At 36.5% G+C, this 26,341-nt stretch overlaps 1 protein-coding gene and 1 pseudogene across 5 annotated transcripts in view; both read left to right on the forward strand.

The window, feature by feature from the left end:
- Positions 1–26,341, forward strand: part of STAU2 (staufen double-stranded RNA binding protein 2) — a 287,804-nt gene that overhangs the window by 1,003 nt on the left and 260,460 nt on the right. For 2 of the 5 annotated variants that reach the window (XM_008578934.1, XM_008578959.1), the window contains exon 2: positions 6,105–6,170. The exons of 2 other annotated variants lie outside the window; for them this stretch is intronic. In XM_008578934.1, the coding sequence (XP_008577156.1) occupies positions 6,153–6,170 (18 nt within the window). In that variant the 5' untranslated portion in view covers positions 6,105–6,152. Of the gene's footprint in view, positions 1–67; positions 87–6,104; positions 6,171–26,341 lie in introns of those variants that run through there. One more of the 5 variants, XM_008578937.1, reaches the window with a different exon arrangement.
- LOC103595543 lies at positions 13,030–13,423 on the forward strand (annotated as a pseudogene).

Here is a 26,341-nt window from a genome sequence, read left to right on the forward strand (position 1 = left end):
GGCTGGGGCGCCCCGGGGGGTGGTGGTGGCGGCTATTTCTGTATAATGGGCAAGTGGTGAAGACGTAAGGCGCCGAAATGGGCAAGGTAGGTGGGGCCGAGGGGACGAAATGTATCCTATGACAGGCCAGCCCTGCCGTGGCTCTTACTACTACCATGGTGGCTCGGTTTAAAGGGGTAGTTGGCAGTAGTGACCTTGCCGGGGTGAAGGGAGTTGAGCGAAGAGACAAAGCTCGGTTACGGAATCCACTGTTTGAGGGCAGGGACTGCAGCCTCTCCACGGCGAGCCGGGGACTGTGGTGAGGGGGGTGTTCCGCAGAAGCGACTGAGGGGAGAACGCAGAGCGGGGATTCTTAGGGAGGGGGCGGTGATAATGGCCGTGGGGTTCTGAAGTGCTTGGAAGTATGTGCCGAATTTTGCATTTGTGAATAATTTTCTTTGGAAAAGGGTCCATATTTGTCGTGATGTGTTCCCTGCCCCCCGCTTCAAAGGTTAAGAACTACTTGCTTGTAGGGAAGGAACATCCAATTAGGGTAGACCCGGGAGTTTATTGAGAGATTTTTAAAGTGGGTGGATCCTGCAGAAAGGATAGAGATTTCACTGTTTACTGAAAATATGGATTTCACAATTTTGGTGAACTTTTGCTGAGCATTACTTGGCTTCTGATGCATGCTGTGTTTTAGGAAAGCATGTGAACACTGTAAATCAAAATCGTAATGGGCAGGCAGGTTGTTAGTAACCTTGTAGGAGAAAAGATTGTCACATTTCTCCAGTAGGGTATTTCTTCCCCGTCCTAGCTTTCTTAAGATGGTTCGAATATACTATTGTGAATTGAGCAGTAGTGGAAAAAATCTTATTTAATAAAACGTCAAAACCAAGACTTACTCTGCATCTCTATTGTTTTGTAATAAGGCAAGTTTTCCATTGTTCAGTTTGTCTGTATTTTACTGCAAACAAGAGATATCATATCACTTGAATTGTAGATTTGCTGCTTTTTGCAGCAGGCCTGTATTAAATTTTCGAAGTCGTTATGCCAAACTGTGTGGTGTGTGTGCTTTTTTCTCCCCCCTGTTATGGTTTCAACTCAAGTCACCATTGCCACATTTCATTACATGACAGTGTATTTCGAAATTTACTCCGAAATGGTGATTAGGTGGTATGATATGGTGCATATTTCCTCACAAATCACTGCGTTTTCCCTTTAAAAAATAATGTTTTTTATTTCTAAAAATGTTGCTGTATAATCCAAGTATGTATTATTAATTTCAAATAGCATGCCATTTAATTTTAAGGTTTTGACTTTTTATTTGGAAATAATTTCAAGCTTACAAAAAAATTGCAAGAATAAGAATAATAGAAAGAACATCCTTGTGTCCTTTACTCAGATTTACCTGTCACCATTTTACCCATTTATCGTTTGCTCTTTATCATACACACAAAATATTTTTTTCCTGGACCAGATAAGGGTAAGTTACATACATTGTGCCCCTTTACTCCTAAATGGTTTTGCATGGAAAACCATATAAATTTTATATTTTAGCTTACTTGGCTTGCCTGGAATGAAGTTCTACTGAGGAGTGGCTTGGTTTGCTTTTCAACAAAAAATAAGAATATAAAAAAAAATCTAAGATAGTCATCAAATTTTTAAATGTGTAAACAATACAGAAAGTGAGGCTAAGTCATTTTCCTGTTTAGGTTCTAGAAGAAAGGTATAGTTGGACAAAATATATATATATTTTCTTTGTACCTAACCTCTTTACTCTTGTTTTTCTTATCTCTTTTTCTTTTGTACACTTTGAGTGTATCTGATCAGTTTTGTGTATAGATCATAATAAAGACAAGGAAAAATCTGGATTTGCAAAATTGAATTCTCTGTTAATATTAGACTTAATAGTTTGAGACATGCACAGTATGAACAATGATATGTAGATATATTGTATTTGTGCCTCTCCTAGTTACTCAGGAAAATATTAGATGGGTGTCTAGAATCCATGATATTTATAACTTGTGTTTATATAGGTATCATTGTTTGATTTTAAATAACCCCCCAGAGTTCTATATAGGAGCCTTGCCATGTTATCCTAGCCCTTGACTTTGTTACAGGAAAAATTTTAAGAAGGCAAGTCTTTATAATTTAGTATATAGTGAAGAGAAGACAAATTTGAACCAGACTGAACTGGGTTTTAATCCTAGCAATGTGACTGTGGGTAAATAACACAACTCTAGAAAAATGGGGATAACACCTACATCCCCGGTGATGAAAATTAAATGAGTTAATGTAAAAATGGCAAAATATGGCACCTGGCATATAAAACTGGTGTCTGATGAATGTTAGTTTCCTTTTTTTCTTGTTTGTTGGGTGGTATGTGGGATTCTTCACTGGAATAGTGTATGGTGTAAGACTTCTATATACTTAGAATATTTCATAGGTTTTTAGAAAATATTAAAATTTATACTAAGTTATTTTATATTCCTTACATAAAAGCAGTTTTTTGGGGTACCTACTTTAAAAAATTAAAATGGAGGGCCAGCCCTGTGGCTCACTCGGGAGAGTGCGGCGCTGGTAGCACCGAGGCCACGGGTTTGGATCCTATATAGGGATGGCCGGTGCGCTCACTGGTTGAGCATGGTGCAGACCACACCGTGCGAGAGGATAAAAGTTTTTTAAAGGATCCCCATGAAGTTTTAGAGTAAGAAACTTTGAATTGATAGTTTTGATGTAGTCTAAGAATGGGGATAGTTCTCTTTTTACATTAGAAATGTTTTTGCTTTTCATATAGTCAGATAAGATACTGAAGGTGAGATTTGCCTATCAGTTGTGGAGTGGGTTGATATAAAAAATTATAGATATTAATTTAACAACAAGCAATTTTATAAAGCAGTATTTATCAAGGATTCTATAGATCTAATTTTGAACAGGTTTTAATTTATCAGATGGGCAAAATGTAATTCATAATAAAAGCCATGGGTTATATCAGCAATACATTGCAGATACAGGTTGGACCTTTAATTGTTCATGAGCAGCAAGTTTTCCCCAGTTTGTAGTGCCCTCTCTCCATAAACTGCCCCACCTGTTTTCATTTAGTAGCTTGGAATCTGGAACTGCATGTCCTAATGTGCATGACTGGGTATCACTGTGGGGCATTTTTGGGATGTGTGAATAGGTTTCTTTAAAAGTACTTAGTTATAATTGGAATGAACTGTAGTTGGAAACTTTTTTGACAGAGGAGGGAGAGGTGGATTTCATGAAATCATAGGTAGTATAAAAGTGCTCTGCATTTTATCAATATGTCTCGATATTTTGTCATAGTATTTAAAATATAGGACAGTAGATTGGGCATGTCTGTAAAGACATGTGCCACTGTGGGCATTCTGAATTGTCCATGGTATAGTTGTGAATTATAATTTTTGTATTGATGTAAATCTAATGTAACTTGTTTGGTGGAAAAGTGTAAATACAGAATTTTATTGTTACATTACAGAGTGCCGTTATAGACACACTAGTTTCATATACTTTAATTTATATAGCTTGTTATTTTATAATTGTGGAGGAAAGGCTTACAGATATTAAAAATTGTATGGTCAATTTTAACTGAGTAGTTGTTTTCATATTTGTTACTACATAAAATACCTTTTATATATCAGAAGGTTAGAACTTTAAAAAATGCACCCTGATAGCTTACTGTGCCTATTTCTTGGAATCAGCCATCAAGTGTACCAAACTCTAATATGGTAGACATACAGATAGGTCTGTAGATAAGCGTTTGCAACTTTTACAGGCTTATACTAAATAAAAACAAAATGGTGTTTCTCAGAGATGGTGAGTGCTTAATAAATAATGCTAAATTTTAGAAAGTAGGGGACACTAAACCCCTGAGATGATTTTAGTGCTTTGTTCACTTTACTTTCCAAATGAATTGTTTTCACTTAAAAAAAAAAGAAAATAGGTTGGGTTTGTATTTTTAGTTAGAGCTAGTGTATTTTAACACCATTTGACTAGTCCTATACTTTTTAATGACCTCATCTTTTGAATTAAAATGTAAATGTTTAAGTTTTATAACTTATTACTTTCAAATTCTAATGTTACTCATTTGCTTATGTTGAACAGGTAATTAAGTTTTTTTGTACTATCCAAATATGCTAATTAATACCTAAAGCACTGTGAAAGTATTGAATTTTGGAGTTGAACAGGATTGTCTTATTTATTGTTGCATAACAAATTATCCCAGAATTTATGGGCTTAAAACAACAAACATTATCTCACAGTTTCTGTGGGTTAGAAATCTGGGTGCAGCTTAGCTGGGTGCCCATGGATCAAGATATCTTACGAGGTTGCAGTCATGCTATCAGTTGGGGCTGCAGTTGCATCTGAAAGCTTGACTTATGGAAGATCTGCTTCCAAACTCATTCATGTGGCTCTTGGTTTGATTTAGTTCCTTGGGACTATTGGATTGAAAGCCTCAATTTTTGCTGGCTGTTGGCCGCAGGCTTCTCTCAGTTCTTTGCCACATGGGCATCTCCACACGGCAGCTTGCAATATGGCATCTTGCTTTCCTCAGAGCAGACAAGTGAGAGAGTAAGAGAAGGTGACATCCAAGATTTTTTATAACCTAATCTTGGAAGTAGTATCTCATTATTTTTGTTGTATTCTATTTGTTAGAGGCTGCCTACCACACGGACTTTAGTTTACTCTTTAAAGATTGAAAAAAAAAAAGAAAAAGAAAAATAAATAGATACACAAAGTTAATTTGACCAGGCTCAGAAGGTAATCTGAAGAGCTAGGACTAAAACTCAAATTCACCAATACCCAGGCCTTATGCTCTTCCTACAATGTTCTGTTCTCTTAGGAAATGAGAAATAAAAAGTGATACAGATGCTGAGGACACTATTATAAGGAACACTCTGAAAGTTTTAAAAGTCGTTTTGATTTGACTCCAGTTTGTCATCTTGAAAAGACAGTAGCCAAATATGTGTCTGTGTCCGTGTGTGTCTGTGTGTCTAAAGAACCTTTTTTTCTGAAGGAACATTCAATATTAACATTTTACAGCATAAAAATTTTTACACAGGTGGTTGGCTTTAGCCCTTTTGATGCATATCAAGACTGTGTTTTTGCTCTGTAGATAATTTTTTGGGGGAGGGGTCTGTATATTTTATATAAACTTTTCCCATTACAAGAGCCCATGATTTATATGCTTATAAATTTGGGTTTTCCTGTCCTTCCTTGGCATCTGTTTCTAAATTAAGTGTAGAAGAGATTTATGCGATGAAGAGAAATACAACCAAGGGTAGGAGGTCAGGACCAGAAAGAAGCAAGCCCAAGTGTAACAATGGAGTGTACTATGATATTGACATTTTTGTTTTTTATTTTTATTTTATTTCATTTTATTTTATTTTATTTTATTTTTGTGGTTTGCTGGCACAGGGATCTGAACCCATGACCTTGGAGTTGTAAGGTGGTGACTTCTTTTTTGGAAATTTTTATGTTAAATTTTAATGTGCGTACTACTCATATTTTTATACTGATGATAACACACAAAATAACAAACAGAGAAAAAGCATATACCTAGTTAGGTAATCTTACTGTGTACTCTTTTCCATATCACCTCGGAGAATACTTGTGTGTGTTGCATCTACCTTAGGATTAATTTATCATATAAAGGATGGGAACAAACAAAGCTGTTTAAACATGACTGGTGCATTAACCTGAAATATTTAGATTGGTTTTTGACAGCTTCACTTTTGCTGGGATTGTTTTAGAACTATAGAACCAAAGAGACTTTGTTCAGCAGTCTAGGTCTGCACTGTCCAGTATGGCAGCCACTAGCCACATGTGCTTATTTAAGTTTAAATTAACATTAAAGAAAATAAAACATTCATTTTCTTGTTGTACTAGCCACATTTCAAGTGCTCAGTTGGCATACCAGGCTAGTGACTACTGGATTGGACAGCACAAATATAGAACATTTTCATCGTCATAGAAAGTTCTTTGCTGATCTCGATCAATTCTATTTTATATTTGTTTTTGACCAAGGGCATGTGTTTAAATTGCTGGTCTTTGAGGTTACCAACTAAGTTGAACTTTATTTCTTCATTTTCATTTTCCAGTTTTTGGAGCCGTGAGGGATACAGCAGTTTGGTCAATATTGTCTTAACATGCTTCAGATAAATCAGGTGAGTTTGTGTTAAGGCATGTCATGCTCACATGGTGCTTTGGCTGTAAGTTGTGGGACATTTTAACTCAGCTTTTCCATAACGATAACCTGACCACTGCTTTTTAGAGCACTTATTGTATAATCATCACTGGAGGTTGTGCAGGGCCAGTTGTTTAAAGATTGTAGTGATAGTTCCAAAAGTTGGTAATTTCTTTGTGTGTAGATCGGGTTTGTCTGTTTTTGATGTCACATCCCTCCAGGACTTGTTGGTGTGTTCAGAATGCTTACACTCATGATATAGCTTCAGTAGGTGGCAGTCCTGCAGATTCCAAGCAATTCTAGTCACAAATCTTGTGAAGTAGGTGTGTCAATGTGTTAAAAAGTTCCTTTTCTGGGGTACTGAAAAAGGCTAGAAGGAAGTGCTCTGCCAAATAAACCACAGCATGTAATACCTTAGACTTACTGAAGGAAATATTTTTCTTAGGTCTTGGCATTTCTCCAAGGACTTTATACATTTAATTTGACCTTTTCTGAACAAACAGAACATTGTATCATAACTATAATACTAGAAAATACTTTGTTTTATTTCTTTTGATTGCAAATCAAGAGAGAAATAACTTAATTCTTTTTCCCTAACTTGAGAAAGTAATTCAGACCCCCCCCCCCCGTTACCCCCAATACACATTCCTGTTCACCTTGCCTAAGAAATTTGTAGTTCCTGTGTATCACTTACCATCTCTAAGCTAATGGCTTCTAAGTTTATACCTGGTCTAGACTTCTTTTCTGAGCTCCAGACTTAATGTAGCAGTTATCAACTTGATCTCTTAACTTGGATGTCTGTGTACATCTCAGACTTAATGTGTGCCTGTGAAACAATCTAGATACTTCATATACTGGACTGTTTCCGTTCCTAGATTGGGCAAGGTTGTTACAGCTGTAGGGGTTTTGCACAGATTACCTCTGCCTGGACCTCTCTTCCCCTCCCCTTTGCTTGGCACACTTGACTCTAGGCCTAGTATATCCTCTCACAGCACCCTGCCGTTTATTTTAAAGACATCTTGACATTCACAGTTAAGAGTCAAATATGTAATTATTTGTTTAACGGCTCTTGCTTGCTAGATGGTATGCTCCATGAAGACAGTGACTTTGCTTGTTTACGCTTATGTACCCAAGGGCTAGAATAAATAATGTAAGTATTCATATATTTCCTGGATGAGTGGATGAATGGTGCTAGGGTTGTCTGTGAGGAGATCTCTGTTCTTTTCAGTAACAGCCACATAATTTTGATATTATTTTAATATTATATGATGCCTGCATTACGCAAATGCAATTAACATAACATCTCCCTTATTCAAAGTTGTTCTTTGATTTTCTCCTGTACTGGAATCTTAAAGCTGTACTGCGCTTAGTGCTTCTTGTATACTCACAGCTGCTATCAAATCCCATTGGAAGCATTGATGGCACTTTATGAGACTTGACTTACAAACTGTGTTGTAGGTGTGAAGTTGCCACTAAATGGCTTCCTACTGATTCCTGCCATTAATTATATGGGTACAATTAGAATAATTTGTTTCATATTCTACTATAGAGAGATGGAAACGATCATTCATTTTATGCCACCCAGTTTCATTGGAAATTATAATTTATGGATTAATTCTAATGAGGATTTACTGACTGGATGTGTTGCAGGTCATGTTGAGTCAGGCATTGCAGAGAATTTGTAGGATGTTCTGCCTGGCCACAGGCAATTCCCTGCGCTTTGCCTGTAAATTGTACACAGTGCCTGGAGATACACACATGTAGCTTGTAACAGAATGTATTTCTAGAATCACTTAAGAGCTCCCTCTTGTCATTGACTATATTTTATACCCTAAAATGTTGAAGTCTGAGGGGGAAAGTTATCATAACTTAGAGTAGTAGAAGCCATGAAAACTTTTTCTTTGGCCAAACCTAAAGTTGAAATCTTAAACTTATGAGTGATTTTTTATCTTTTGTTATTTTCATGGTGACTACTTTCTCATAAGAGTGGGGGTTCTCAAGATAAACAGCATGAAAGGGGATTTAAGCTGATCCTCAGCTTGAAACAGTTAAGATTTTTACTATATGATTTTCAACACTGTATGTAGGATTAGTACTAAATTTTTACTTGGGAGGCATTTTGTTTTCTTAAAATGACTGAATTACACACTTTTTTAGTCCTAACAGATTCTTTCATGTGTATTCCTAAAACTAATTAAAAATTAAGCTATTGAATACTAAGTTATTTGGTATTTTATTTGATATTAACTCTGTCTGACATTATTATGGAATGTGCCATGTTCTCTTATGATAATAATACTTTCCTACCTTTATTGTGATTCTTATTTTTGCTTTTGCCTTTTAAGAATGTGTATTGTTACCCATGTGCAACTCATGCATACTACAGAAAAATTGGGTGGTATAGAATAGAAAAAAAAAGAAAAATCACAAAAAATTCCACTATTCTTTTACAGAGACAATCACTGCTAACTTTTTGGGGTGTATACTTCTAGATTTTTTTCTATACAGGTATGTTTTTATGTGAATATATGTTATTTTTAAAAACTGGGCTTTTACAATATGTAATACTCTGAAGTGATTTAATAATAATCCTTAGTTTGGAAGTACTAAAATTTATTTAACCAAGCCCTTATTGTTAGACAGATTTTTATATTGTAATTAGTGCCACAGTGAATATTTCTTTTATATACATCTTTCTCCAATTATTTTCTTTAATTACTAAAAATGGAAATACTAGTCAAAGGGGTGTATAGATTTTAAAGATATTTGATGCATAAATACCAAACATCCAGAATTATATCTACTGAAAGTGTATGAAAATCCCTGTCTTTGCTTCCTTGACAAGTTTTCAATCTTTACCAATCTGTCTGACAAAAAGTGGTATTTTTGTTTGCATTTCTTTGATTTGCCTATATTTGTGTTTTTTTTGTGTGTGTTTTTGCCTTTTGTGAATTTCTTATGTGTGTCCACTGTCATCTTTTCCTTTTTGTTTGTGAATAACATTCTTTGGATTATACCCATTGAGAATTTTCTGACATAGTATTCATATTCATTACTTTATATTTTCTCACTTATTATTCAGCAAATAACTAGTGGGAATCTACTAGTTTCCAGGGTACCACAATAGGTAGGGATTTGGTACATTTTGGGCCTTTCTCTCTGATAATTGTATGTCCCTGGGGAAAGGAAACTCATTTTAGCATTAGGCTGCGGCAAACATAAATTAAAAAGGCACATGTGCTATAAAATAATCTTTTAAAATGAGTGGCTGAAATAGGGCCAATTTGGGGGATTATCTGGTGAGGCAGACTTGACAGGTCAGTGTGTCCTAAGGGATTAGAGAAGTTTATATTAGGCAGCTGTAACATTGGGAGAACCCAGCAGCAGGGAATTTACAGAGGACTTAGTAGTCTGGTAGTTCCTTTTAACAAGGTTTGGTAGCAAATGTTGGGGACATGGAAGCTAAGAGGAAGCTTTAAGGCTTGACTGAAGTGGAATGGGAGGACAGGCAGGACAAGACAGATTTTCAGTGCCAGAAGCATAGGGCAAGAGGGAGCTAGGTGTTGTAGGTAGAATGAAGTTATTATACTGTATTTTGTAAAACCAGGTCATGAGTATCAAGAAACAGAGGCCTAGAGTTTAAGAAATAATGATGTCTTTCTAACAGGTTTGTTGTGAGGAGTAACTGAGGTAACAAAGGCAAAATGCTTGGTATTAGTCCTGGTACTGCTGCCATTGCTATTAATTTTACTGTTAGTGTTGCTGTTGGCTATTGCTGCCTGACCGTGGAGATTGGTGAGAAAGAAAGGTAGAGGGCAGAGATTTAGGTAGGTCATTGAGTAAAGTATTTGAGGGAATGAATTACTTGGCCACTTTCTCAAGCCCACATTAGCTTCAAGTGCTGTTCCTTTTCTTACCATAGACACCAGGAATTCGAATCTTTTTTCTTCAGAGTTGCAGCTACTGACTCTTAGTTATTTTTTTCTCCAAGTCTGGGTGTGGAGTAGGATCTGCAGTCTGCCCATCTCTCTTGTAGCTGTAGGATATAGTCTACAGGTAGGAGATAAGAAAAATTGTAAACATAAGAAGGTTAAAGCGTATAAGAAGGACTTTTACTTTCCCCTAGGGTAGCATAACAGGAGCTGGATTTATCCTCTGTGTAGCCAACTTCCAAGATGGCCTGCAATGATTCCTACATTTTTATATTTATACCATTATGTAATCCCCTTACAAATTGTACTGGGGTTGGTTTGTGTGACCTATAGAACATGGCAGAAGTGACGGACAATTTCCAAGGATAGGTTATTTATAAAACACATTGTGGTTTCTGCTTCACCCTTTCTCTTGGACCCCCACTTCTCTCTATCTCTCTTTTTCTCACTCTCTTATTGCTCACTGTTAAGAGTAGTTAGTTGCCATATTGTGAACAGCCAGATGAGGAGGCCCATGTGGTAAGAAATCGAGGCCTATTGCCAATAGCCAACAAAACTAAAGTCTCTAGCCAACAGTATGTGAGTGAGCCTTCTTTGAAAGCAGATCTTCTAGCTCTAGTCAAGCTTCCAGCCCTAGACTACTGCCTTATTAGCATCTTGACTGTAACCCCATGAGAGATCCTGAGCCAGAACCAACTAGCTGAGCTGCTCCCTGATTGACGACCCTTAAAAACTGTGTGGGAAAAAAAAATGCCCATTTTTTTTCCCTTGAAGTTTATTTTATTTATTTTATTTTTTATATTTTATTTTATTTTGTCGATATACAATGTGGTTGATTATTGTGGCCCATTACTGAAACCAAGTTGGGGTAATATGTTATGCAGCGGAAGTATACCATTCCTCTTCAAACAACTTGAGAACATATAAAATATGTAAATAATGGTTTTTAGACATTAGGTGACAGGTAGCACCAGACTGTGATCCCTGAGAATGGAATCAAATGAGGTAAAGCCCTTCAATTGCACCAGCTTATGGGCCTAGAGGCAGTTTATGGGCTGCAGTGCAAGGAGGAGAACCCCAAACAGCCCAGCAGTCTTATTGAGATAAGGAGACAAAGATAAGAATTTGGGAAGGCTAAGGTGGTTCTAACTGCAGGTCAGAGTACCAGAGAAAAAGGAGCTGAAGGGGTTGGGGTGGGGGAACATACTCTAAAAAGCAAGAGAGTACGAACAAGCGTGCGTGCACTGTGGATATCTGCAGATGGTTTGCCTGAATTGGCTGAGTTCTGATACTCATAGTTGCTTGACAGGACCTTCCTGAAGTCAAAGAAAAAACTATTGGAAAACAATAAAAAAAAAAATTTCCAGAGCATAAATAGGCTGAAAATAGTATTCTCACAACCCAGAGCAAAAGATCTTTTAATATGTGGGGCACTGAGAAGAGTCCTCAGAAGGCCCCAAGTGATTTCAAGTAACTTAACTGCACCAGAATACTATTCAGAGGAATACAACATAATTCAGTTACCACAATGTAAAAGTCACAGTTTTTATCATCCAGTCAAAAATTAAAATGCTTGCCTACCTTCAGTAGTGGATAGATCATGTAGACAGAAGATAGTAAGGAAATAGAGGACTTTCACAACAGCATAAACCAACTAAACCTAACAGACATGTACAGAGCACCCAGCAATAGCAGAATATATATTCTTCTCAAGTGTACATGAAACATTCTCCAGGATATGTTAGGCCACAAAACAAGTTTCAATAAATTTAGAAAGATTGAAGTCATATGGAGTATCTTTTCAACCACAATGAAATGAAGTTAGAAATAACTGAAAGAATATATATGGTCTCTGACTTAGGATTTTTGACATTACAATGATTTGAAAGCGGAAGTCATATGCATTCAGTAGAAGCCGTACTTTGAGTACACATACAATCATTCTGTTTTTCACTTTCAGTACAGTATTTAATCAATTACATGAGATATTCAACACTTCATTATAAAAATAGGCTTTGTGTTAGATGATGTTGCCCAAACTGTAGGCTAATGTAAGTGTTGTGAACATGTTTCAGGTAGGCTAGATGAAGCTATGATGTTCACTAAGTTAGGTGTGTTAAGTGCATTTTTGACTTAAGATATTTTCAACCTGTGTTTGGTTTATTGGTATGTAACCCATTGTAAATCATGGAACATCTGTACTGGAAAATTTACAAATATGTGGACATGAAACAACACACTATTAAATAGTAGGTCAAAGTAGAAATCACAGGAGAAATTAGAAAATATTTAGAGACAAATGAAAATGAAAACTATATGTGGCTTGGGCCAGCCCGTGGCTCACTTGGGAGAGTGTGGTGCTAACACCAAGGGCACGGGTTCGGATCCCATATAGGAATGGCCGGTTCACTCACTGGGTGAGTGTGGTGCTGACAACACCAAGTCAAGGGTTAAGATCCCCTTACCTGTCATCTTTTGAAAAACAAAAACAAAAAAAAACTATACATGGCTTATGTGATTCAGCAAAAGCAGGACACAGAGGGAAATTAATAGCAGTAAACACCTACATTAAAAAAGAAGAAAGATCTTAAATAAGTAATCTTTACAGCTTAAGTGTAAACTGTACACCTTAAGTAAACTAGGGAGAGGAGCAAATTAAACTCAAAACCAGCCGAAGAAAGGAAAGAATAAAAATTATATGAAATATAATAAAGATAAATAAAATATTAAAGAGTAATGAAATAGAGAATAGGAAAACAGTATAGAGAATTAGTGAAGGCAAAAGTTAGTTCTTTGAAAATATTAGCAGCTCTTTCCCTGCCACCACCAAGTTGTGTGAAGGTGGAGGCAGAGGTGGAGACTTGGTTGTGTTCAAGATTCAGCTTCATCTGTAGGTAACCCACCACCATGTCTGAGGAAGGCACTGCTGCTGGAGGTGTAATGGATGTTAATATTGCTTTGCAAGAAGTACTGAAGACCGCCCTCATCCATGGTGGCCTAGCATGTGGAATTTGCAAAGCTGACAATAGCCTTAGACAAGTGCCAAGACCATCTCTGTGGGCTTACATCCAATGGTGATGAGCCTGTGTAAAGTTGGTGGAGGCCCCTTGTGCTGAACACCAAATCAACCTAACAGGTCGATGACAACAAGACACTAGGGAAAAACTGACAGAGAGAGAAAACCCCACAAAGTGGTTGGTTGCAGTTGTGTAGTAGTTAAGGAGTGGCAAAGAATCTCAGGCCAAAGATGTCATCGAAGAGTACTTCAAGTGCAAGAAATGAACAAATAAAAAGTTTGGCTCACAAAGGAACAAAAAAAGATGAATGGGATTGACAAACGTTTAGCTAGGCTGACAAAGAAAAAAAGAGCAAAGATGCATGTAACAAATCAGAAATGAATGTGGGGACATTACTACTGACAAAGACATGAAGTATTGAAGAGACTACTATGATCAATTGTATGTCAACAATTGGATAACCTGTGGGAAATGGACAAATTCTTAGAAACACATTACCAAAATTGACTCAAGAAGAAATAAAATATATGAACAGACATTCAACAGGTAAACAGATTGAATTAGTGAAGAAAAAACACCTCCCAAAGAAAAGTCCAGTACTAGGTGGCTTCCCTGGTGAATTTTACCAAAAATCTAAAGAATTTACACCAATCCTTTTCAGACTCTTTCAGAAAATAGGAGAGGAGAGAATAAGAATACTTCCTAACTCATTCTTTGAGGCCAATATTACTCTGATACCAAAGCCAAAGAAAGACATGAGAACAACACAGGCCCATATTCCCTATGAATGTGGATGTGGATATCTTCAACAAAATACTAGCAAACTCAATCTGACAACATATTTAAAGGAATATACACCATGATTGAGTGGGATTTATCCCAGGAATGCAAGGGTGGTTTAACATAAGTAAATGAGTTAATGTAGTAACCACATTAATAGAATAAAGGAAGAAGAACACATGATTGTCTCAATTGATGCAGAAAGATTTGGCAGAATTCAACAGCTGTTCATGATAGAAGCCCTCAAGATAAGGAATACCAGGGAACTTTTTCAACATTTTATCAACATTCAGCATTTATGAAAAACCCACAGCTAACATTTGACTCAATTTTCCCCTTATGATTAGGCATAAGAAAAGGATATCTACTCTCACCACTGTTATTCAAATTATTGTGGAAGTTACAGTTAGCTAGAGCAGTTAGGCAAGAAAAAGAATGACATCCAAATTGGGTAGGAAGAAATAAAACTATCTCTATTTGAAGAGGACATGATTCTATATATAGAAAATCCCAAAGAATCCACACACACACACAAAACTCCACTAAAGCTAATAAACAAATTGAGCAAAGTTGTAGGTATAGGATAAACACACAAAAAACAATTGTGTTTCTATATACTAGCAATGAGAAATCCAAAAGGAAATTTTAAAAATTCCATTTATAGGGCCGGCCCGTGGCTCACTCGGTAGAGTGCGGTGCTGATAACACCAAGGCCCCGGGTTCGGATCCCACATAGGGATGGCCGGTTCGCTCACTGGCTGAGCGTGGTGCTGACAACACCAAGTCAAGGGTTAAGATCCCCTTACCGGTCATCTTTTAAAAAAAAAAAATTCCATTTATAATAGCATCCCAAAGTATAAAGGAGTAGACTCCTTTGTGAAAGACTTATACACTGAAAACTATAAAACGTTGTTGAAAGAAATTAAAGAAAACCCAAATAAGTGGAAAAACATCCTATGTTCATGAATTGGAAGACAATATTGTTAAGATGGCAATACTGTCCAAAGCAATCTACAGATTCAATGCAATCTCTATGAAAATTCCAGTGGCCTTTTTTTGCAGAAATGAAAAAGCTGGTTCTCAAATTCATAAGGAATTGCAGTAGGCTCAAATAGTCAAAGCAGTCTTCAAAAAGAACAAAACCGGAGGACTCATACTTCCGAATTTCAAAACTTACTACAAAGCTACAATAATCAAAACAGTGTAGTACTGGAATAAGTATGATATATAACCAATAGGATAGAATTAAGAGTTCAGAAATAATCTGATATATGTAAAGTCAATTGATTGTTAACAGGAGTGCCAGGACCATTCAATGAAGAGAATATTCTCTTTAGCAAATGCTTCTGGGACAACTAGAGATCCGTATGAAAAACAATACAGTTAGATCTCTACCTCACACCATATAAAAACAAGTTTACTTGAAATGGATCAGTGGCCTAAATAAGAACTAAAACCCTTAAAACTCAACAACAAAAAGACAAACAATCCAACTGTAAATGGGCAAAGGACTTGAATAGACAATTCTCCAAAGAAGTAGCCAATATGTATGTGAAAAAATATTCAACATCATTAGTGATCAGGGAAATGCAAGTGAAAACCACACTGAGATGCCACTTCACACTCACTAGGATGGCTAGAATGAGAAGACCAACAATAACAAATTGATGAGGATGTGGAGAAACTGGAACCCTTCTATGTTGCTGTCAGGAATATAAAATGGTTTAGCCTCTGTGGAATAGAGTTTGACAGTTCCTCAGAGTAAAACATAGAATTATCATATGACCCGGCAATTCCACTCCTAGGCATATACCCCAAAGAATTGAAAATGGGTACTCAAATATATGTACATGCATATTCATAGCAGCACTATTTACAGGAGCACAAATGTCTGTCAATGGATAGGTGCATATATGAATTGTGGTATCTATATCCATAAAATATTATTTAGTGATTGAAAACAGTGACCCATTGATAAATGCTACCATGCAGATGAACCTTGAAAACATTGTTATGTGAAAGAAGTCAGACACAACAGGTCACATATTGCATGATTCCATTTATATGAAACATCCAGGATAGGTAATCTATAGAGATAGTCTACAGATTGGTGGTTGCCAGGGTCTAGTGGTAAGGGGGAAATGGGGAGCAACTCTATATGGAGTTTCCTTTTGGGGTGATAAAAATGTTTCTGAACTAGATACAGCTTAGCTATTGGTTGCACAACACTGTGAAATGTACAAAATGCCACTGGGTAGTTCCCTTAAATAGATTAATTTGATGTTGTGTTAATTTTACCTGAATAAAAAATTAAAATGCTTGCAAAAAAGCATGAAAATATGACCCATAGCAGAATTTAAAGAAAAAAAAAAATCAGGGAATAGAAAGAGATCCAGAAATGACAAAGATGATTGATTTAACAGACAAAGATGTAAAAAGAGCCACTACTAATGGGAGAGGAAAACAGGAACATGATGTGTAAATAAATAGAAGATATAAAAATATACCCAAATGGAACTTCTACAGTTGAAGAATGCATTATCTGATTTAAAAAATATGTTGAATGGGATTAAGAGCAGATAAGACACCGTAGAAGAAGATCAGTGAGCTTGAATACCTATATTAGTGACTATTCAAAATGAGACACAGGGTGGAAAGACTGAAAAAACCAACAAAACAGTACAACAATGAGCTGTGGGACAATATTAAGTGATCTAAGGTACAAGAATACTTCAAAAAGTTTATGGAAAAATGGAATTAAGTATGAGTCTTTCTATGAACTTTTTGAAGACCCCTTATATATTTATTATAATATATATAGGAGAAGGGAGGGGGACCAGGCAAAATATTAGAAGAAATAAGGACTGAAAGCCTTCTATGTTTAGTGAAAACTATAAATCCACATCTAAGAAGTCAATGAACCTAAAGTGGAAGAAACATTAAGAAACCACACTGCTGTGATTTAAATGTTTGTCCCCTCTGAAACTTATGTTGAAATTTAATCCTCAATGTAACAGTATTAAGTGGTGGGGACTTTAAGAGTTGATTGGGTCATGAGGGCCCTCATGAATGGATAAATGCATTCATGGTTAATGGGTTATCAGAGGAGTGGGTTAGCATGAGAGTGGGGTTGTTATAAAAGCCAGTGTGAATTTCATTGTACTTCCTTACCATGTGGTGCCCTGCACCTCCTTGGAACTCTGCAGAGAGTTCCCGTCAGTTAGAAGGCCCTCAACAGATACAGTCCCTTGACCTTGGACTTCCCAGCCTCTAGAATTGTAAGAAATAGATTTCTTTTCAAATTACCCAGTCTCAGGTATGGTTATAGCAGCAGAAAACAGACTTAAGACACACACCAAGGCACATGATAATCAAATAGTTGAAAAACAAGAGATACTGAAAGAAAATCTGAAAAGTAGCTGGACTGATTATGAACAGAAAAATAAAGATAAGAATGACAACAAAGTTTTTGTTAGAAACTGCAAGCCAAAAGAGAGTGGAGTGATGTCTTTAAAGCAATGAAACAAAAATAATTAATAACCTAGAATTCTATCCCCACTGAAAATACTTTTTAAAAAGAAGTGACTTTTTGTTGTGTTTTCTTAATTTTGTTAAAACATACATAACAAAGTTTATCATTGTAACTGTTCTGAGTGTACAGTTCTCTGGCATTAAGTACATGCACGTTGTTCTGCAACCATCACCAGCCATCATTCATCTCCAGACCTTTTTCATTTTCCCAAACTGGAACTCTGTACCTATTATATACTAACTTCTTAGTTCCTCTCTCCCTAGCCCCTGGCAACCACCATTCTACTTTCTGTCTTTATGAATTTGACTGCTCTAAATACCTCATATAAGTGGAATCATAAAATATTTGTCGTGCTATGACTGGCTTATTTTAGTTAGCATAGCATGTTTAAGGTTCATCTATGTTGTAGCATGTATCAGAATTTTGAACTGTGTTCATAGCAAGATGGCAGAAAGTGATGGTACCTAGTGTCACTTTCCCCCACAAATCAACCAGTTTACAACTATAAAAATGTAACAACAGCCAAGTTGGGGCTGCTGGAGCTCAGGGGAAGAAGAGGAGAGACCAACAGAGTTCAAGAAGCCACAATGAGAGGAAAAAAACTGCTTGGAGTGTTTCGGGCCCTGGCTGCTTTAAGACTGGAACTGCAGAGTACATGGAGCAGGAGCTGGCAGAAGCTGCAGCTGTGCCCTTTGGATGGAGGTGCTTTGAAGCATTAGGGAAGAAGATGGCCTTGGTGGTCCCAGGACAGCAAGACCACTAATAGGGTTCCCGTGGACCCACGCACAAGCAAGGAGCCAGAACAGCTGAAAAATGGGAGCCATTCAGAGGCTGGTGAGTCATTGCAAGGGACTGGTTCAGGGCCTGTCCCATGGGAAGTGTTTGAAGCACGGGTGGTGGGGGAGATGGGCCCACCGGGAGAACACTGGGACACAGCAAGGACAGCTGATCTGCCACCCAATCAGTGTAAGACCACTCAGAGGAGACTGGTCGGGAATGCAGAATGATATGGGGTGCAGTTTGGTGAAAAGATTCAGGCCCAGATCAGAGTTTCTACACAACCCAGGTGCGTCCAGTCTCTGGAGAAGTGGAAGTATGTATAAGGTCAACCATTAAACCCTAAGCTGCACAAAAAATCTTCCCTAGGGAAACAGCAGCAAAGAAGCAGTTTAGCTCAACAACACAGCTCAAGTACTGGTTCCCACAGGAAGTTCCCCTGTTTTAGAAGTAAGCAAAGGACAAAAAATTAGTTCTGGCGCAGGCATACCACCAACACCTTGGGGCCTACCAGGGGACCTGAGGTATGGAGCTGAGGACTGGCCCACCTGCCCACAAGTACGCACATCGCCAGTGCCTTGGGACCTGCCCGGGGGCCTGGGGCATGGACCCCCTGCCCACATCTAGGCACACAGCCAGTGCCTCAGGGCCCCACCCCGGGGCCAAGGGCATTGAGCCAGGGACTGGACCCCCCGCCCACAGCCAGGAATACTAGCAGCACCAAGGAGCATGCCAAAAACATCACCTCCATGTGGGTGGCCCACCACAGCCACCACAGTAACCACGGCTGACATGAAAGTGGCTAGATGCCACAGCCACCACACAGATGGTCTGTCACCCACTGGAGTGCATTGACACAAGGACAGTCACCAGCAGAGACCAAAGAAAAGAATAGGGGGCGGCCCGGTGGCGCACTGGAGAGTGTGCCACTTGGGAGTGTGGCGGTGCTCCCGCCGAGGGTTCGGATCCCATGTGGAGACCGGTTCCCACTCACTGGCTGAGCGCGGTGTGGGCGCGACACAGAGGGTTGCGATCCTGTTGCCGGTCAGTAAAAAAGACAAAAAGGAAAACAAAAAAAAAAGAGAAAAGAATAGGATGTCTCTCTCCACAGAGCCCATTCCAGAGTGACAATAGAAGTATCTGCCTTATAATAATATTGGAGGACCTGAACACACGTCTTGGCATTGAACAGATCATCTACGCAACAGATCAACAGAGTAATCACTTTTTCAGAGGGAGAGAAGAAATCTAGGGTAATCAGTGGTGGGAGGAGGGAGGGAGAGGGAGATAGCGAGAGATTGGACAAGAGGCATAAAGAATAAGTATGATTTGTAACAACATACATACTAGTAATTTAGATTTGATCAAAATATGTCAACATGGAATCCCAAAATATGTATAATCAATTATGATTCAATAAAAAAAATCACGTATCAGAATTTCTTTCCTTTTTAGTGGTGAGTCATATTCCATTGTATGTATTCTTATACAATGTATGTATATTCGAGGGTCAAAAAGTTGGTGGAAAAATAGAATTGAAAGATAATACAAATCTTTGCATGAACTTTTTGAAGTACCCTTGTATATACATTTTGTGGTATGTATTCAGTGATGGACACTTGGGTTGCTTCTGCCTTGTAGCTATTTTGAATAATGTTGCTATGTACAAATACCTCTTTGAGTACATGCTCTCAGTTCTGGGTATACATCCAGAGGTAAAATTGCTGGAGCATATGCTAATTCTGTATTTCGTTTTTTGAGTAACCACACCATACTGTTTTTCATAGCAGCTGCATAGAAAAATGCACAAATTTTCCAATTTCCCCACATTCTCACCAGTACTTATTCAATTCTTGTTACTAATTCTTTTTACTAATAGCCATCTTGATGGGTGTGAAGTGGTATCTCATTGTGATTTTGATTTGCATTTCTCTGATGATTAGTGACATTGAGCATCTTTTCATACGCTTGCTGAGCATTTGTCTATCATCTTTGGAGAAATGACTATTTGAATCCTTTTCTCATTTTTTAATTGGATGTTTGTTTTTTGTTGTTGAAAGGTAACAATAATTTATATATTCTGGATATTAAACCCTTATCACATTTATGATTTGCAAGGGAAGTGACTTCTTAAAACAAGCAAAATCTAAGGGAATTCATTTCCAGCTGACCTGTACTACAAGAAGTCTTAAAGGAATTTCTTTGGGCAGAAGGAAAATACTAACAGATGTAAATTTGGATCTTTGGAAAGAAATAAAGAGTACTAGAAATGATAGCATATGGGGCAAATATAAGACATTTTCTTCATTTTAACCTCTTTAAAAGATAATTGACTAAAGCAAAAATACTAAATGCATTAGAGGCTTACAAGATACATAGAAATAAATTGATGTCAGTAGCATAAAGAATGGGGCAGGGAAAAAGGGATGTATAGAATTGTCAGGTGCATGAAATAGTATGATATTTATTTGAAGGAAGGCTGTGTACATTTTACAGCAATTGCTATAAAATGAAATAAAGAAAAATAGCAAGTTCATAGGGGAGATAAAATGGAATACTAAAAAATAATCAGTTTAAAAGAAGGTAGGTAGGGCTGGTTGATTAGCTCACTTGGTTAAATTGAGGTGTTGATAAAACCAAAGTCAAGGATTCAGATCCCCTTACTGTCCAGCTGCCAAGAAAAAAAAAAACAAAACAAAATTCCCCAAAACATATGCAAAGATAAAAAAGGAACAAATAACAGGTGGGACAAAACATAGCAAAACAGTAGATTTAAATCTAACTGTATTGATAATTACAATAAATATAAAGTATCTAAATACTTTAATTAAAAGGCAAAGATTGTCAGATTGGATAGAAAAGCAAGACCCGAATATGTGATGTTTACAAGAAAATCACTTAAAGTCACTTTAAATAGAAACACACAGGTAGATTAAACATACAATGATAAATGGGGACTTCATCTTATCCATGTGGAATGACAGGGACCATATTTCCCCTCCTCTTGAAACATCCCTCTTCCCCCAAATAAGTGGAAACAACAGTTGTTGAGACATTGGACATCAGGTAGTGAGGACCAGTGAGCCCAAGAGATGAGAAACAAGGTGAGCCCTACAATTACCTCATCCTACTGTATTGAGAGACTTTCCAGGATGTGGCATAGGGAGTAAAAACTGAGGTACAGAGCCTGGAATACTCCCTGAGTTAAGGAGTAACATAACTCCTTAGCAAAGGAGTAGCACCAACTAGCAAATTATAAAAGCAAGACTTGAAAGGAACAAACTGTTTTCAAATAACTGTATCCCAGAACAGAGTTCAAGAGGATTTAGAGAAATGAAAAATATTTAGTACATACCAAGGTAAAACTCACAATGTGTGTCATTCAGTTAAAGATTACCATGTGTACAAAAAAGCATGAAAATATGACTATAATGAGAATAATTAATCAATCAAAATTGACATAGATGATGGAATTAGCAAAGGACATTAAAATCAATTATTATAACTATTTTGTATGTTCAAAAGTTAGAGATATAGAAGATACAAAACAACCCATATCAAACTTGTAAAGATGAAAACTATATCTGTGATGAAAAATACACTAGATGAAATTAATAGCAAATTAGACACGGCAGGAAAAATGATTAATGAACTTGAAGCATAGAAATAGAAACCATCCAGAATGCAACACACTGAGAAAAAAGAATAAAAATATATAGAAAGCATTAGTGAGCTGTAGGACATCTTCAGGCATCCATATTTTATTCGTAAATTTATATTATGTTTTACTCATAAATTTATAATATAAATTTTACTCATAATTTACTCAAATAAATTACTCATATATTTAAATGAGTATAATGTATATGAATAATCTGGAGTTCCTGAAGGAGCCAAGGTACAGAAAAACCTACTTCAAGAAATAATGAAGATAGAAAGAAAGAGAAAGAAAGAAAAAGAAAAGACAAACGTAATATGTTGAACTTTCAGAAGGATAGAACAAAGCTAAGGATACTAGATACGAAAGGGAAAGGGAGGGAGGGCGGTTAGGGAGTGATAGGTCGGATGGTGGGCATGGGGAAAGATTATAATATGTAATGATGAATTTGCTAATAATAATAATAAAAGAAAGAAATGGCTGCAAACTTTCCAGACTTTGTGAAACCATAAACTTACAGATCAGAGAAGTTCAATGAATTCCAAGTATAAAAAACATAAAGAAAACTACACTGTGGTGTTTTATAATCAAATTGCTGAATGCAAGTGATAAAGAGAAAAATCTTAAAAAGCAGTCAGAGAAAAACAGTCATGTTTATGTTATGTGCAGGGGAACAAAGATAAATGTGATAGTAGATTTCTTGTCATAAATAATGTAAGCAAGAAAACAGTGGAGAAGCATTTTTATGGTATTGAAAGGTGAAAAGTATCAACTTGGAATTCTTTATCTGACAAAAATATATTTTAAAAACAAAGGTGACATAAAGAGGTTTTCAAACAAACAAAAGCTGAGGGAGTTCATCAGTGACACTCCTCCTCTTGAAGAACATTTTAATGTAGTCCTTTAGACAGCAGGGAAATCGTTTTTACCCAATGCAAATGTGGATTTACATAAAAGAAAGAAGAGCACCAGAAATGGTAACTACTTGGGTAAATTCATAGGATTTTTTTTTTATTAGTTTTATCTCCTTAAAAGATAATTGACTATTTAAAGCAAAAATATTAATAAGCTTTTGTGGGATTTATAACATACATAAATTATACATGATAACAATAGCTTAAAGGCAGGGAGTTAGAAAGAAAATATACAATTATAAGTTTCTTATGCTCTCCATGAGGTGTATAATATCACTTGAAGGTAGACTGTGATAAAGATGTATAGTATAAACTTTAGAGCAGCCACTATAATAGCAAAACACAGAGTTATAACTAATAAGCCAGAAAAAGGAGATAAAAATAGAATCATATAAAATCCAAGGAAAGATGAAAAAGGGGAAAAAGATCAAATGGGACAAATACTAGGCAAATAGCAAGATGGTAGAATCAAATGTAACCATATAGATAATCACATTAAATGTAAATAATCTGAAGACCCCATTTTAAAGGCTGAGATTGTTAGACGGATAAAAAAGCAAGATCCAACTCTATGCTTACCTGCAAGAAATACTTTAAACACAAATAAGTTAAAAGAATGGAAAAAGATATAACATGGTAACGCAGTCAGAAGAAACTTGGAGTGGTTATTTTAGTATTAAAGTAGACTTCAGAACAATAAATATTATGAAGAAGGTAATTTCATTCATCCTGATAAAGGGGTCAGTTAATTAAGAGGACATAACAATGTTAAATGTTTAAGCACCTAATAAGAGAGCTTCAAAACACATGAAGCAAAAACTAATAGAAATGCAAGGAGAAATTGAGAAATCCATAATCACAATCAGAGATTTCAGTAACCCTTCTCAATAATTGATATAGCAAGTAGGCAGAAAGTCACCAAAGATGTAGTAGACTTGAATAACACTGTTAATTAACTCGACGTGACGGCATTTATTGAACACTCCACCTAAGAAGATAATACACATTTATTCACAAACTCATACGGAAAATTTACCAAGATAAACTGTATTCTGGTCAATAAAATAAGTCTCAGTGCACAAAGATTCAAGTCAGAAGAAGAATGTTCTGTGATTAAAATGAAATTAGAAATCATTAATAGAGAGATCCTTGAAAATTCTTAAATATTTGGAAATTAAATAACACATAAGTAATCCATGATTAAAAAAGAAGAAATGAGTAGGGAAATTAGAAAGTATTTTAAACTGAACAACAATGGCAATATGACATACCGGAAGATGTCACTAACACTACTTAAGGGAAAATATATAACACTCAATGTCTATATTAGAAAAGAAGAAAGAACTCAAATAAATGACTTCTACCTTAGAAAACTAGATGATGACCAAATTAATCTCAAAGGAAGCAGAAGAATTTAGATAACCAGAATAGCTTTACATGTGTTAAAGAAACAGAAATTGTAGTTAAAATTCTTCCCGCAAAGAAAACTCCAGATCCAGATAGCTTGACTGGTGAATCATACCAAACATTTGAAGAAGAAATAATACCAACATTACACAGTGTTTTCAAAAATATTGAAATGGAAGGAATGTTTTCCAAGGTTTATGATGCCAGCATTGTTGGGATACCAGAACCAGACAAAGGCACTATAAGGAAACTACAGACCAATAATTCTCACAAATATAATTGCAAACATCTAAACAAAGTTTTAGTAAATCTCACTCAGCAGTATATTAAAAGGATAATATGTCATGACCATGTGAGGTTTATCTCAGGAATGCAGGGTTGGTTTAACATTCAAATCAGTCAGTGTAATTCACCATGTTAACACTAAAAAGTAAAAATCACATGATCATCTCAATAGATGCAGAAAAATCATTTGACAAAATCCAGTATTCATTATTGACAGAATCCTTAGCAAACTAGGGATGAAAGTGAACTTCCTCAATCTGATAATGTGCATCTATGAAAAACCTCATTAGCTGGTGTTGTATTTATGGTGAAAAACTGAACAGTTTTTTGTTTGTTTTTTTAAAAATTAAGAACAAGACAGATATCCACTTTTACCAGTCCTATTCATCATTGCCCTGGAGGTTCTAGCCAGTGCAGTCAGTAAGAGGGATGGTATTCAGGTTGGAAAGAAAGAAATAATTGTCCTTATTCATGGCTGACCAATGGCTGACCTGATTGGCTATGTAGAAAATCTGATAGAATTCTAGAACTAATGAGTGAGTGTAGCAAAGTTGCAGGATACAAGAGCAATGTATGAAAATCATTTATGTTCGTATATATTAGCAGGGAGCAACCAGAAATTGAAATAAAAGAATACCATTTTCAGTAGCATCAAAAATATGAAAAAGTCGGGCCAGCCTGATGGCGCACTGGAGAGTGCGCCGCTTGGGAGCGCGGTGGCGCTCCCGCCGAGGGTTCGGATCCCATGTGGAGACCGGTTCCCGCTCACTGGCTGAGCGTGGTGCGGGCGCAACACCGAGGGTTGCGATCCCGTTGCCGGTCCCCGGTACGGGCGCGACACTGAGGGTTGCAATCCCGTTACCAGTCAGTAAAAAAGACAGAAAGGAAAAAAAAATATGAAAAAGTCTAACAAAATATGTTTAAGAAAATTGAGAACTAAAAAATATTACTGTGAGAAATTAAAGGATACCTAAATAAACTGAGAGAGAGTTGACGCTCATTCATGTATTCCCTATTTGTGAGTTGGCCTACTCACTGCAGTTTATTTGTAACTCTAAAATTAATACTTGTGGTAGTTTTATGGTCATCTGTGGGCACTTGCAGAGTGGCAAAAAAATTTGAGTTACCCAATGCGCATGATCTCAACTGAGGTTGAACAAGGTGATACTCTGCTTTCTTGTTTCAACTTTCATACTGCAAGCAAGTGGCCCTTTCTTGTTTAATTTAGCGCCAATTTTTTGCATTTTTGTGATTTTTGTTGATTTTTTTTCTTTTTAAAATGGCTCCCAAGTGTAGTGTTTAAGGGATATGTAGTGTTCCTAAGCACAAGAGGCTCTGATGTGCCTTATGGAGAGAATAACGTGTTAGAGAAGCTTCATTCAGTTTTAGTTCTCTTGGCTGTGAATTCAATGTTAATGAATCAACAATATATATTAACAATTTATATTAAATAAGGGGTCTTTAAATAGAAACACATGTAAAACAAGGTTATGTATTGATCAGTTGACAAAAATATGACCAGACACTTACAGGAACCTAACCCTGTATTTCTCCTGGGAGCAGAGGTTCTGTATTTGCTAATTCACATAACAGTGACATGTCATTATTCTCAGTAAAGAGAATTGACTATATACCCTGTTCATGGGTTGGAAGACTATACTTTGTTTAAATGTTGATTTTCACCAAATTAATCTATAGATTTAGGAGAATTATACTCCAGTCTTTGTAGGCTTTTTTGTAGAAAGGGATAAGATGATTCTAAAATTCATGTGGAAATTCAAGAACTTAGAATAGGCAAAAGAACTGTGAAAAAGAATAATGTGGGGGGCCAACACTACTTAATTTCAAG

The sequence above is a fragment of the Galeopterus variegatus genome, unplaced genomic scaffold (assembly GCF_000696425.1).
Source record: "Galeopterus variegatus unplaced genomic scaffold, G_variegatus-3.0.2 Scaffold78, whole genome shotgun sequence".
Taxonomy (NCBI): Eukaryota; Metazoa; Chordata; class Mammalia; order Dermoptera; family Cynocephalidae; genus Galeopterus; species Galeopterus variegatus.